The sequence below is a fragment of the Sphaeramia orbicularis genome, chromosome 17 (assembly GCF_902148855.1).
Source record: "Sphaeramia orbicularis chromosome 17, fSphaOr1.1, whole genome shotgun sequence".
NCBI classification, from domain to species: Eukaryota; Metazoa; Chordata; class Actinopteri; order Kurtiformes; family Apogonidae; genus Sphaeramia; species Sphaeramia orbicularis.
In genome coordinates this window covers 13728587-13744528 of record NC_043973.1, presented here as the reverse complement: position 1 = coordinate 13744528, position 15942 = coordinate 13728587, and the positions used below count along the sequence as shown (strand labels likewise).

The 15942-nt window shown below is 35.3% G+C and overlaps 1 protein-coding gene across 1 annotated transcript; it reads right to left on the bottom strand.

Moving 5' to 3' along the window:
- Window positions 1–6644: 6644 nt before the first annotated feature.
- Window positions 6645–8903, bottom strand: ccl25a (chemokine (C-C motif) ligand 25a). The gene is made up of 5 exons (XM_030159482.1): window positions 8782–8903; window positions 8152–8248; window positions 7777–7894; window positions 7226–7328; window positions 6645–7138 (listed from the first exon to the last, which is right to left on the bottom strand). The coding sequence occupies exons 2-5, from the start codon at window positions 8213–8215 to the stop codon at window positions 7109–7111; spliced, it is 315 nt and encodes a 104-aa protein (XP_030015342.1). The 5' UTR covers window positions 8216–8248; window positions 8782–8903; the 3' UTR covers window positions 6645–7108.
- Between the last annotated feature and the right edge of the window lie 7039 nt (window positions 8904–15942).

Here is a 15942-nt window from a genome sequence, read left to right as displayed (position 1 = left end):
TTTTATATAATTTTTGTTTTGTTGAATGAAAACTCAGATTGCATCCATTTGGATTAAAAACAACTATTCAACTGAACATTTTTGCATGTTGTGGCTCTGTAAATAAAACTCTTAACGTTCTGCTGTTTTCATGCTATATTTTGATGTTATCTCAAAGAAGCAGATGAATTATTCTTCCTTCAAACTAATGAACAAAATTAGCAATAAATATGATTTGTCTTATACCTTGTGACATTTCCTGTTACATAATTGACATTGCTTTCATCTTATTTTTTCTCTTATGTGATTTTACATGATTTATAGCTTGTTTCATTTTTTTTTTTTTTTTTTTTTTTTTTTTTTTATAGAGGGATCATATTTTCTCTGTCTCCCATCCATTTATCTTGAAGTTGATCTTGTTGTTTGGAATGTCTGGAACGTACAGTGAAGTCAAATAAAAACCCCTCAAATGTATTAAAACTAAGTTATAAGCCTGTTTTGAAAATGTAAGAAAGAACAGACATTTGTGTTGAAATAAAGGAAGTTAAAGTAAAAATGTTCATGTGAAACTCCACTTAAACACTAAAACTTTTATTGCAGTCTGTATATCCAGAATGATTTCAACAACATGTTTGGTGTCTTAGCAGCAATGAACTGTAATAAACATGTTACAGAGTTCATTCAAAAAGGTTTTATAAGGTGAGAGTCTCAGTAGTATTTATACTGTATTGGTATATAACGATAACATCAGCCTAGGAGAGAAGATAAGGAAATGTTCAGACCTGTGTTGGTGTTCTATGGAATTCAGCAACAGTGCATTTCCTGGGGATTTAACATTTCTTACACATTTCTGAACTATGCTTAATAGGAAGCTTCTTTTCATTTTTTTGATTTATTAACCCGCCCCCCGAAGGGGAAACAAGGGGTATTGTTCTTGGTTTGGTTTGTCTGTCTGTTTGTTTGTTTGACTGGTAACTCTAGCAGCAAAACTATTGCTTCAGTTTATACAAAATTGGGTTTAGAGATTGTCAGTTTATATTTTTATGAATTTTAAACTCTTTTTTTTCCCCATTTACTTATAATGGACAAACTTTCAAATGTCTGTAGTAGCAAAACTAGGCAAGACAAGGCAAGGCAGATTTATTTGTATAGCACAATTCATACACAGGGCAATTCACAGTGCTTTACAAAAATGGAAAAGAGACATGTTAAAAACACACAATTACAATTAAAATATAATCAACAAAACACAAATAATAATCAATTAAAACAAAGTAAAAGAGAAGAGTGCAGATAGAACTCTTTCAGTTGTTCTATGCACAGTCGAACAGAGCTGTTTTCAGCCTGGACTTAAACACTGTCACAGTAGAGGCCTGTGTCACGTCCTCAGGAAGACTGTTCCAGAGTTCAGCTGCATAGAACTGAAACGCAGCTTCACCGTGTTTAGTCCTGACTGTGGGCACCAGCAGAAGACCAGTCCCTGAGGCTCTCAGGGTACGAGATGGTTCATATGGGACCAACATGTCACAGATGTACTTTGGTGCTAGACCATGGACAGACTTATAAATGAGCAGAGCTGTTTTAAAGTCTATTCTCTGAGCCACAGGAAGCCAGTGCACAGATCTGAGCACAGGACTAATATGGTCGTACTTTCTGGTTCTAGTCAGGACTCGAGCAGCAGCGTTCTGGATGTACTGCAGCTGTCTGACAGCTCATTTAGAGAGTCCAGTGAGAAGGCTGTTACAGTAGTCTAACCTGCTAGAGATAAATGTGTGGATAAGTCTCTCTAAGTCTGCTTTAGACAGTAAACTCTTGATTCTGGCAATGTTTTTGAGATGGTAAAAGGCTGATGATGTAATTGATTTAATGTGGCTGTTAAAGTTTAGGTCTGAGTCCATTATTACCCCTAGATTTCTAACCTGATTTTTAGCTTTTAGAGTAACAGTTTCCAGATGACTGATGACACTTTCTATTTGTTGAATTCATACCAAATTGAGTTTATCGATTGCCAGTGACCCAGAATAGATGTCATTACATTTTGGGAAAAGTTGGTGAAAGTAAAAAATTTTTATGAATTTTTAAAATCTTTTTTTCCCCATTTACTTACAATGGATGAAATTTCAAATGTCTGTAATAGCAAAACCTTTGGTTGAATTCATATCAAATTGGGTTTATAGATTGCAAGTGACCCAGAATAGATCTGATTACATTTTGGGAAAACTAGGTCACAGTTCAAATTTTTAATGAATTTTTTAAATCTTTTTTTTTCTCCCATTTACTTATAATGGGCTAAATTTCAAAAACATCAATTTTGTTTCAATTTACTTCAAACTTGGCACATATATATATATATATATATATATATATAGAGAGAGAGAGAGAGAGAGGCAATTGATATGCTGACATCAGCACATGCATAGACATGATGACATCAGCTGGATCAATGCCAAAATACGATAACAATAAGCTATGTATGTGTGTATCTTTATTTAGGTGGGACAGTGCACATTAATGAACATATTTATTCATTCCATTTCAGTATAAACATGTAAATATGCTGGAGTTAGCGTCAGTGCTAATTTTCATCTGCAGTCCCCACTTAATAAATAACAGAGATCTGTGCAATACAAAGCAATACAATGTAATAAGTGCAGTACAGAGCAAGACTGTGCTATGCATTATGAAATAGTACAGTTCACTACAACATAGTGCGTGCCAAGGACTAAAATAAACATTACCACTTAAAGGACAATACAGTACAATACATTACATTACAGTACAAAATGACATTTATGCCTACGTGTCAAACATTAAAATAAACATTCAGCCGTCCCTTTAAAGTGCTAGTGTTCACATGTTTGGTTGTTTCTTAGTCATACTTTAATCTGGCTTTTGGAAGCAGAATACGTGGCGCTCTCCCTGATATCCACTGGGATGGTGTTCCAGCTGGTACAACCTTTATTTGATAAAGCATTATGTGCAAAGGATGTTTTTTTTTTTCTTGTACTTCGCAGTCCCCTCCTAGTGGTTGATCTAGTGCTGAGCTGGTTGTTTTTCTGCCTGATAAAATCTCCTAGAGGAGGTGGGGCTAATCCATGTAGTGTTTTATAAATAAGACATAAGCTTTTGAATAATCTAAAGTTCTCAAAGGTGAGGAAATTATATTTCTCTAAAATTACACAGTGGTGATACGACTGGGGTTTTCTACCAGACACCTTGATAGCTTTTTTTGCAGAGGTGTTCAAGGGGTTTTAGTACTGAAGAACCTGCAAACAACCAAGCAGTAGTGCAGTAGTCTATGTGTGATAGAATCATTCAGTGAAGGTATGATTTGGTGGCCTCACTTGAAATGAAGGGCCTGATTTGTTTGAAGTTCTGTGAACTGAGCTTGATAGTGTTGGATATCTTTTTAATGTGTTTTTTAAAAGACAAACTGGAGTCCAATACAACTCCAAGGTACTGAAAATGTACCAGCTCCAGTTCTTCACTGAGTTCGTCGAGAAATACATAGGATCCTTTCTCCTTGGTTGGTCGCCTAGAGAACATCATACAAATGGTTTTCTTTGTATTGAGCATGAGACATGTGTTATTTAACTATTGTTGTAACTTGGTCAATGCATTTGAGAGCTTGGGTGCTATTGATGTGCTATCCTTACCATGTATAAAAATAACTGCGTCATCCACGTACATCTGAACATTAAAATCAGGGCAAACTTTAGGGAGGTCATTAATATACAATGAGAACAGTAGTGGTCCTAAGATTGAGCCCTGTGGGACCCCAACATTGTTGCTGCGGTAAGTAGATTTAACACCATTTATAAATACACATTTTGTTCTGTTTGATAGATAGCAATGAGCCTCCCGCTAGCTGGGTTGGTAGTTAGCCCCAGCTCTAGTTGAAGTGGGGGGAAGAGTTGACTGGCTAGCTGCTGTAGCCTGCTAGCCCCTTTAGCTTGCACTAGTGTTGAGTTTGAAAGTTCTGGATTCAGGGGCGAGTGAATTGGTTGTGGTCCGGGATTTAATTCCACATCACCGGCGAGGAGTAGGATTACTGCTATTTGAGCGAGGCCTCGGTTGGATGGAGATGTTTGTCTTTCCTCACTTTTGGAGGTGACTCTGGTGTGGCCATTATCCAGGAGTTCGCTAAATAGCAGGAGTTGGCTTCTGGCAACTGGGAGGAATTTACTCTGGCTGTTCTAGTTGAAGGTAAGATGACACGTCTGTAGTGCTAGTAAGTACAAAATTAAAACTCCAAATAACATCCACTTAGTTGGTGTAGTCATCATAGAGTGACCAAGGTTTTTAATTGTCTTTCTTGCATAAAATCTTTTAAAATTTTGGAAAGTTTGACGGGCACTCTGCTTGGCTCATGCGTGTCGCCCATCTTGAGGCTCCGATGTAAAAAAACAAATAACTAGAAAAGCACTCGGAGAGCACAGACCTCCGCCAAGGAAGATCAGTCGCCCACCCCCCGATCACCACCAAAATGTAATCATTTGTTCCTTGTGCCAGTGTCAACATTTCCTGAAATTTTCATCCAAATCTGTTCATAACTTTTTGAGTTATCTTGCACACGGACAGACAGACAAACAGACAAACCAGTGCCAGCAAAAACATAATCTCCTTGGCGGAGGTAACAATACGTGTGAGGGGCGAGGTTTATTGTGCTTGGCACCAATTATTACCTCTGCCAAGGAGGTTATGTTTTGCCGGCGTTGGTTTGTCTGTTTGTCTGTCTGTTTGGAACAGGGGGGTGGTACTGATCTGCCTTGTCGGAGGTCTGTGCTCTCCGAGTGCTTTTCTAGAAAAGACAGCGCAGACCTCCACCAAGGCCGATCAGTGGGCCCCCGTGGCCCCCCACCACCCCCGATCACCACCTAAATTTAAACATTTGTTCCTTGTGCCAGTATCAACATTTCCTGAAATTTTCATCCAAATCTGAGGCACTGACCTGCCTCTCCGAGTGCTTCTAGTTCATGTTATTTTTATTTATTAGTTTATTTGGTAGGGACATTACACTTTAATAAACGTCATATTTATAACATCAGATGTAAATATGTCAGATTATAGCTAAAATACTAACTTGGCAGGCAACAAAAAAACATCACAATTAATGTATACAAACAGAACAAGAAAAGAACAACACAATGACAGTACAACACAATAAACATTAACAGTTAAAAATGATCGTAAGGTGCTCATCACTCTCATATTTTCTGGACATATACAAAATTGAAGTGTTTTTGGGAAAGACTTTTTGAAATGATCGAGGGCATTATGACTTACAATTCTTAAGGACCCCAGGTTGTTGTTTTTGTTTTTGTTTTTTTTATTATTGGGACTGCTACCTGGAGATGTTTTAAAGAAAGAAGACAAATACCTCTTTAAAATTCTTATAATTGCTTCCAAAAAGTCCATTACAGAAAAGTGTCTCAAAACTGATGCACCCTGTGAGGGTCAGTGGCTATAATAGAGGAAATCTACTGGATGGAAAGATGGACTTATTACCTACGACTCAAGGAACATATCTTTATAAAGCACTGGAGAAAATAGCTGGACTATAAACAAAACAAAGCATAATTACTACTGTGTCATTTAAATATTTTGTGTTCAACCAGTGACCCCTAGTTTGTGTGTTGTATTGTCTGTTGATAAAACAAACAAAAATAAAGTATATATTAAAAAAAAATAAGAATAAAAAGATCATAAGCTGCTGTGTTATAGGTTTTGATCTTTAGATGCAACCGCTGTGTAACTGAAACTGAGTGTTTTAATTGTACTTTTCCTTCCAAGAGTTTATTTATTTATTTATTTTAAACTTGGTGTATTTTAATTTATCTAAAAAAGAAACCATACCTGACAGATTTGCAGGCTGAAGATGTTGAACTGGGTGTAATTATTGTAAATATTTTTAACTCTGCAAAACATTATTTTTTTAATTAACTGTTACAATACTAATGTCAACTGTAACATATGTATTTTTAGTACTATAATGTCTATGTGAAAAGGTTCAAATAAAAAAAAATAAAAAATGGAAAAAAAACTATCACCAGACTACTTTGCTTTAAGCCACTGTTTGAGTTGAGTTTTGAAGGTTGGATTTGTGGTTCATTCTCGTATCGTGTGAAGCGGTTTCAGGCGGTTTTAGTATTTAATTCCCTTCACAGAAAATGAATTGTGTCCAAACATGATTCTTCTGTGTAAGACTTTGCAGGCTCTTGTTCCAATACCACAGTGAGTCCTTGGTTAAAAAAAATCAGAAAAAAAAGACTATTCAAATCCTTATCATAACAGCTGTAAATATGTGTTTGAATTTACTATGAATTTATCAACATGTATAAACTAGTATTATATGTGTATTAGTGTGATGGTTATAACCCTATGAATTTAAAAAGCTGAAAATACGTGTTTGATTGTTTTTTTATTTTTTATTTTTTTGTAATTTTGCAATGTTTTGAGCAACCTTTATTATTTAAATGATGAAGAATATTATTCTATTATTCTGTTTTAGCTCCATTTAAGTTTTTGCTTCTTGTATTTTTACGGTAAATTAACATTAAAGAAATGTTGCAATAAATAGTCTTTTTGCAACTTTTTAAATAAAAAAAAAAAGATCAGTAGGTCAAAATAAAAAATAAAACTATTAACACAAAACTTTAAGCACCTTTTAGAGATAGATGTTTAAGTTTATTGCAATATGGCTTATGTTGAAACAAAGATATAGCATTATAAAACCTGTACACAAAATATATGAAAAGACAACTATTCAACAGTTTAGAAAATTTAACACACAAACACATAAGGAATATTAGTTTATCATTCACACTCTGACAACATTTATAAAATAATTAAGCAGCTTATTGAATATTATAAAAATAACGAAAGACAAGAAAACGGTCTCAGATACGTAATGAAGCAGCCCAGCGACAGAAAGCTTATGTGTGTTGTGTTGAGTTCACGTTTGCACAAGCTTCTAATCTTAATCGTATTTGAAGAGTGAAAGCAAAAGTAACTCCAGTAAAGGCAGGCTCTTTTATAACTTTCTGTAAGGAACAGTATAAATGTTTCTCGTTCACTGATAAGACTTGGCAGAGGGTGGGGAGATAACAGGGAGGGGCCGCATCTGCCCTTACGCTCTGTACGGCCGTCGGCCATGGGGCTGTGAAGACGACAAACAGACAATTTGTTTAGATATTACACTTTTAAATTCAGAAGTTCAGGTAAATGTATGTTTAGTAATAATTACCTTCTTTGAGCTTTTGGTCTTTGCATCAATCTTTCTCATCAGATCATTGACCCACTTCTCTCTGGGGTCGGTGCAGAACACTCTGCCCCTCCTCATGGTGAAGCTGGAGGACAAAGGAGTCAAACACATGCTTTATTCCACCAGGAAAAATGTTATTATTTTATTTCAGCAGGAAAAAACAGAGAAATGAGAAGCATGTACAAGTTAAGGTGTCAGATGTGATAAGACTGACATAAATACAGAGTCTGGTTTTGACCAACTCTATATATAAAGTGTCAGGAGATAAATTTTGTTATGATCTGGTGCTATATAAATAAAATTTGATTGATTGATTGATTTGATTGGTTTTCCCCTGTAAGTCGCTTTGGAAAAAAAAGCGTCTGCCAAATGCATAAATATAAATGTGAATACAAAATGTACATTAAAACAAACCTGATTCATGCTTTCAACACAAATGTTAAATTGCTAATCTTAAATATTTCACTGATAAGACTCTTATTTCTCATGAATTGACTTTTCTAAATGCATTTATTAACAGTGTCTGCTCTTACATTACAGCCGGGATGTTGCAGCCTCCGTCTGGCACCTGCCATCTGTACTTCACTGCGTGTCTCTGGGTGGCGTGACTCATTTTTTTCACATATTTGAGGCAGCAGTCGTCGTAGGAAACTGAAGCGATCAGAAACATTATTTAGTACAACCAGTGTTAGGCATTATATGAGTAAAAGCACTAAAATTATACAGAAATATGATGTTATTTCAACACAGACAAAGTCCATTGGAGTTAATCAATCAAAAAGCAAGTGGCACAGTAAAAGTGAGGCAACGTCCTCCTACGCAGCAATAAAACACACTCAGTGACCCTGACTTTTTCTTTTTTTTCAGTCTCTTAAGGTGCTGTTTGCTCTTCTTTTAAAGTCACCTACCTTGTGCTGTTGTGAGGCACATGTAAGCCAGGACCAGCAGGAAGAACAACGTGTTGAACCTCATGTTGAACTCAGCTGTTGCACTGCAGTTGTAGCTCTGAAAAACCAAACAGATGCAAAGACATTTGTGTTTACCTGCATCAGCCTTTTCACTGATGATTGCACCTCCTGCTCCTCCCACACCTTCCCTGTTCACACCTGGAACTTTGAACCTTGGACAAACATTTCACATTGCCTCTCTTTGTGTATCTTTTACATATCTATATCTTTAATCTTGTTCATTTTGTAGCACTTGGCTGTTATAGAAATTTCAGGTACTAGCTTAATAAAATAATACAAATCTATGCATTTCTCTTTTTTCTTTTCTATTCTTGTTCTTCATCTTCTTTTTCTTGTTCTTGTTCTTCAATATTGCTTTTAGTTTTAGTCAGTTTGTCCCTGCAGCTCTGTTTTTACAATATTTCAGATAATTTGCTGAAACTGTCACTATCACAGCTATATAAACATGTGATCTAAATGATGATTCAACAAAGCAATATAAACAGATAACAGATAAACGTCAAATCACCAGAACAAAGGAAAAGGAAAAGATCTACTGTTCCTTCAAGAGACAAATTCTAGGTTACATACCGTCAAATCTCCAGATGTATTACATGGACTCTCCCTTTGTGTCTATGAACCTGTGCAGGCGGGTGAGGTACTCTTATAAAGCCCTGGAGGGCATCTTGCCAGCTATCAGATTTCAACTCACCTTTCCTACTCAGCTGATCCTTCTTTCGTTCTGTCATTTTTCACAGCAAACATTAATGAGTTATGGCAGGGGTGTCAAACTCATTTTAGTTCAGGGGCCACATTCAGCTAAATTTGATCTGAAGTGGGCCGAACCAGTAAAATAATAACATAATAATATATAAATAATGTCAACTCCAAACTTTTCTGTATGTTTTAGAGCGAAAAAAGTAAACTTACATTATGAAATCTACAAACTATCCTTCAAAAGATGTGAATAACATGAACAAACTGAAAAAATAATAAAAAATTTTAACAATATTCTGCCTCAGTTTATCATTTACACATGTTCATTAGAACTTACAGATCATAGTAGATCTACAAATACACAAAACAGAATATTGTTAAAATTGCACTTACTTCTCTTAAGACATTTCAGGTTGTTAATAGTTGTTCAGGTTATTCGCATTTTTTGTGAAATTATACTTTGTTTTTGTGTAAATACATAATACGTACAAAATATTTACATTTACAAAGAGAAAAATTTGGAGTTGTCATTATTTATATCTTATTATGATAGTATTTTACTAGTCCTGCCCACTTGAGATTGAATTAGTCTAAATGTGGAACCTGAACTAAAAGGATTGTTAATATCTTAGTGCAATTTTTGCATTTCACAATTCATCCCAAGGGCCGGACTGGACCCTTTGGAGAGCCGGATTTGGCCCCTGGGCCACATGTTTGACACCTGTGAGTTATGGCATCAGTCTCTGAGAATGAACTTCAGTTTTTTTTCTTCCATTTTCAGCTTTGTGATAATGTCCAGCCAATCCAAGAGGGTTTTTTAAAAAAGAAAGTGGATCGACAAATCGCAAACTGATATTTCATAATAACTTCATACCTTCATAAGCCTCATAATCAAACTCACCCGTGTAGAAATGCTGCAATTTCAGAATCAGACTCCATTCTATTAGTTTAGAGCTGTGTCTTATACTGAGAAAGTCATAAAAGATAGAAGCACCTTCTTTGACTCTAAAAGTTTTTTCTTGGTGGTTTTCATCCCATTCGATCACTTTAGGGTACCTAGAAATGGTAAGGTACTGGTTGTATTGGCCCTACTATGACGGAAACACCCAAAATAGTGAGATACAGACCTGAACCCTACCAGTCAGAGGAAACACAGCTTTTCTGATGCTTTGGTCAAAGGCCAAATGGGTCTGGTTTTCCTCACCATGGAAGACCAACAATGTGACTCATGTGACTCCGGGGATTTTCTACCTTGGGGTCAGGACCCCATATGGGGTGGCCTGGAATTCAAATGGGGTCACCTGAAATTTCTAGTAATTGATTAAAAAAAAAAAAAAAAAAAAAAACTAAGAACTTACTAATAAAAAATATATGGTGAGTTGAGAGAGACAATCACAATACATAAATAAAAGACATGACAAACTCTGAAGCTGAAACTGAAGCACTGTGGTACTGTTTATCTTTCAAATGTTCATTGTGGCCGTTTAAGATGCTGCAGCTCTTTCATAATTCATAGTTTGAGTTTTTTTAATAATCGTTTTATTAGGACACATTTTCAGTATACAAATCCTCTCATCACACAAATCCTCTCAGCACAGGTATAACTAGAAGCACTCGGAGAGCGCAGACCTCCGCCAAGGCTGATCAGTGGCCCCCCCCCGTGGGCCCCCCCACGCCAAGGAGGTTATGTTTTTGCCAGGGTTTGTTTGTTTGTTTGTTTGTTTGTTTGTCTGTTTGTTTGTTTGTCTGTCCGTTAGTGTGCAACATAACTCAAAAAGTTATGGACAGATTTTGATGAAATTTTCTGGTCTGCGCCCCCCCCGTGGGCCCCCCCACCCCCGATCACTACCAAAATTTAATCATTTCTTCCTTATCCCATTTCCAACAAACCCTGAAAATTTCATCCAAATCTGTCCATAACTTTTTGAGTTATGTTGCACACTAATGGACAGACAAACAAACAAACAAACCCTGGCAAAAACATAACCTCCTTGGCGGAGGTAAACATGTCAAAATTTCCAGTTTAAAAAAAAAACAAACAAAAAAAACAACAACAACTAACAAACAAACAAGAAAAGCACAGACCTCCACCAAGACAGATCCCCCCCCCCCGATCCCCACCAAAATTTAATCATTTCTTCCTTGTGCCAGTATCAACATTTCCTGAAAATTTCATGAAAATCTATCCTTAAGTTTTTGAGTTATCTTGCTAACAAACAAACACGCAAACAAACAAACACGCATACACACATGCAAACACATAAAGCACAACGATCACAATACCCTCTGGTGGAGGTAAAAAGCTGAAAAAAAAAAGGAAAAAAGTAGTACCCCCCACCCCCCACTCACATTGGTCCACATTCACTTAATTATGAGTGTTAAAGTTTTTTTGGTTTTTTTTTTTTCAGTATTAATTGTCAGCCTTGTACATACAAGCTGGACTGATTGTACATATCCTGACCAAGAAAAATAAAATTCTCTCTTTGTGCAGTAATCTACACCTGGCTTTTCTGCCTCCGTCCATAACAATATACATTATGTCGACTAAATGTCATCTAAAATGAACGTTTATTTGCAACATAGTATAACAAACTATTACATGATCAAAAATAAATTAATTTTAGCAAAAAAAAAAAAAAAAAAAAGGTCTGTGTTTTGAATGTTTGGGGTCACCAGAAATTTGTGGTGTTAAAATGGGGTCACGAGCCAAAAAAGGTTGGGAACCACTGCACTACACTGCAAAAGTTTTAGGTGGCCTTTAGTTTTGTTATTTTTGCAGCATTGAAATAAACATGCATATTTATTTCACAGTGTCTTTTCTTCAGATACAGCAAGAAAATACAAGAAATACGTGCACAGCCTTGAAAGACACAAAGAAAATGCAATTAAATGGGTTCTAAAGGTTAAAGTCAGTATTTGGTGTGAGCCCTGACCCCATAACTGTTCGAAACATCTGACAATGTGTTGAATGAAACCTGGCATAAAAAATCTGAACATGAATGCCAAAAATGTCATATTATCTGAATAAAAGGATTAAAGGCATGGTAAGTGCAAAAGGAAGGTCGCACTAAATACAATCACATTTGTTTATAGAAGCTGTTTCTTTTGGTTTTACTGCTGTACCTACTACACTAAAGTATTTATTGTACTTTAGTATTTGACTTGAACTTTTAGAACCCATTTAGTTGTGTGTCTTTTAAGGCTGTGCACATATTTCCTGTATGTTCTTGTTGAATCTGAAGAAAAGAAACTGAGAAATAAATATGCATGTTCCTTTCCAACGCTGCAAAAACAACAAATCTAAAGGCTGCCTTAACTTTTGCACAGTAGTGTATTTTCAGTTCATATCTCTACAGTCCAGAACATTAGTATCTTTAGTATAATTTGAGAGCTCTTCACTCTAAATACTCTCATGCACAGGTGTCAAACATGTGGCCCGGGGGGCCAAATCTGGCCCGCCAAAGGGTCTAATCCAGCCCGTGGGATTAATTTGTGAAATGCAAAAGTTACACTCAACATATTAACAGTCAGTCGTTTTACTTTAGGGGCCATAAAAAGCCCTTAGTCTCAAGTGGGTCAGATCAGTAAAATACTACCATAAAAACCTACAAATAATGACAATTCCAAATTTTTCCTCTGTTTTGGTGTAAAAAAAAAAAAATGAAATTACATGAAAATGTGTAAATTTACAAACTAGCCTTTTGCAAAAAAAAATGAAAAACTAGAAATGTGTTAAGAGAAGTAAGTGCAATTTTACTAATTTTCTGCCAGTTACTAAAATATTTTGTGAATTTGCAGATCCATTGTGATCTGTAAGTTGTAGTGCACATTTACAAATGATAAGCAGAGGCAAAATATTGTTAAAATTACACTTATTTGTCTTAATAAATTTCAGTTTTTTCATGGTTGTTCATGTTATTCACATTTTTAAAAGGACAGTTTATAGATGTAAACGTTTCCATAGTGTAATTTTACTTTTTTCACTATAAAACACATTGAAATGTTTGGAGTTGGCATTATTTATATGTTATGTTATTAATTCAGTGGTCCGGCCCACTTCAGATCAGATTGGGGTGAATGTGGCCCCCTGAACTAAAATGAGTTTGACACCCCTGCTCTAATGGTATTGTGAAAAAAAAATTGTAAAAATTCTATGTACAGCCCTTTCAACACATACTATTACATTTTTAACCCATAAAGACCCAGTGTTACTTTTGTGGCTGTCCCCAAATTAATTGTTCTCTATTTCTACCTCTCTTAACTGATTTATCACAAACTCTTTATAAATATTATCCTCTGTATTTGCATTTTTTGGTGTAAATAATGTATTTTCCCATATTTAATTTGCATATCATGTAGATGTTCATGAAAACTCAGAGCAAATTCAAAGTTAATTATATCAAAACAGAGAAGAAAATGAAGAAAATTTACTCTTTTTTTAGCAAAGATATTGCTAACTTAATGTGAAAACAAGTGTGTCCATCCACTGTCATCGATCCAACTTCAATGGTTTTACTGGTGAATCAATGTTGTAGAGGATGACGGTGTTTCCACGTTCACTACGGAGCCTCTAAACGTCCAAATGGGTCATATCTGATGACCATAAAAAGATGACAAATTGCATTTTACACCCATTTTTTGCATGCATTGATAGGATTAATCGATCAACAGGCATTAAACAGTTTAGCTCAGTAGGTGGTTTGTGTCACCAGTGGCTGTTTGGCATTTTGTACAAAGCATGTGTATGTGTTGGCACTATATTGTGCAACCTACAACCTTTGTATGATTGTAATGTTAATTCTGACATATAAGACACATTAGCAGTATCTTTCTTGTTGCCTTGGAGCAGATCACTTGGAGTCTGGCCTAAACCCTTAAAGGTTTCAACATCCACTCACACACTGTCAGTTACATGTTGAGAAATGTTCAGTCTCTACTAATGGTTGATGACAGATGGTGTTTAAGAAACTAGACTTGTTTTTAAAGGGCTAGAGATTAAATCCTGATCCTAACGAACAGCATGTACTAAAAATGAAAGAACAACCTTTGTGGACAGTTGGATTCTAGATCTATTGATCAGAAATTTGTCAAAATGTTTGTTAGCCTTTTGTGTGCTACTGTATCTTTAAATGATCCTTTTATATGTCGGTGGAAGTCCCCAGCAAACGTAACACAGAGCATTTTATTAGGCCATAAATCCCATATCAGGATTTATTGATGCTGATCAGCTGTACTCAGACCTGACAATTAAAAATATGACCAATCTGGTTTGACCTATGGAGCTGACAGGAATGAGGATATGACCAAGTTATTCAATATTCCACTGCAAATCATTAATATAAATTGGTGTCATTATCATCATTAAGGATTAGATGGTGAATGACAGCTGACTGTAAGCTTCAGGATTGTTGATTAGAAGGTACTGCAACAAACTGAAAAAAAAAAAAAAAAAACACCCGCATAGTCTTAATAAAGTGTTTTTTCATGACATGCCTTAAGAATAGCTTCAGAGTATGTAGGAAATGAGTCTACAATTCTGTCATCTCCACTACTGGAACTAAACAATATATGCCATATCGTTAGCCTCATAGCATAACTGCCAAAGTCATACACTATACCAGGGGTGTCAAACTGAAGTGGGCCGAATCAGCAAAATAATAACATAATAATATATAAATAATGTCAACTTCAAACTTTTCTCTATGTTTTAGAGCAAAAAAAGTACATTTACATTATGAAAAGCTTTACATCTACAAACGATCCTTTCAAAAGATGTGAATAACATGAACAAACTGAGAAAATAAGTGTAATTTAACAATATTCTGCCACAGTTTATCATTTACACATGTACATTATAACTTACAGATCACAGCGGATCTACAAATAGACAAAACATTTAATAACAGGTAGAATCTTGGTAAAATTGTACTTACTTCTCTTAAGATATTTCAGGTTGTTCATATTTGTTCAGGTTATTCACATTTTTTTTGTGAAATTATACTTAGTTTTAGTGTAAATACATGAAAATATTTACGTTTACAAAGAGAAAAATTTGGAGTTGTCATTATTTATATGTTATTATGATAATATTTTATTGAACCCTGCCCATTTGAGACTGAATTGGTCTGAATGTGGAACCTGAACTGAAAGGATTGTTAATATCTTAGTGTAATTTTTGCATTTCACAAATTCATCCTGTGGGCCGGATTTGGCCCCTGGGCCACATGTTTGACACCTGTGCACTATATGGACAAAAGTAATGGGACACATTGAAATCAGGTTTTTTTTTTTCTAACAGGAATGATAAATAATGATGATAAATATCATATTGAATATTAATATTGATGTTTCTATCTCAAATCAGCATGAACAGGACATCTTACAGCTGTAGACATGATGTGTCCCAATATTTTTGCCCATTTAATTTAGAAACATCAATATTTCCTTTTTAGATTTAATGGGAGATTTTTCTTCCTAAATGAGATGTGAAGAAAGTAGGTGGTTAGTTGTGGTAGAAAATTGTTATTTACAGTAAGAGCATGACAAATGTTTTAGAAATTTCGAAGTAGAACATTTAAAATCATGGTCATAGTCAAAAAGAGAGAAAAAAAAAAAACAATGTTAAGAGAAATTAAGTAAAAACCATCTCTGAGGTATTTTGGAAGCAAAGATATCAGTTAAACCAAACTAACCACTGCAATGATATTTATGACAATAAAACTATATTATGACATTTATCATTGTTGTCTTGTATCCCAGACCCCTGTTGGAAAAGAAACACCTGAAGTCAACGTGTCCCAATACTTTTGTCCATGTAATATATGACTCACTTAGGCAATTATGCTATGAGGTTAACGATATGATATTATCACACTTTTAATAAAAACCAGAAAAGTCTTTAATTTTTATAGTGGAACCCAAACACTCTCATGTAATGCACCCAAAGCCATACTGATCAAAATGAAGTGTCACATCCCTGTCTTCTCTCTCTCTCTCTCTCTCTTACTTCTCAGCCACACCTCCCCGTTACTCTGC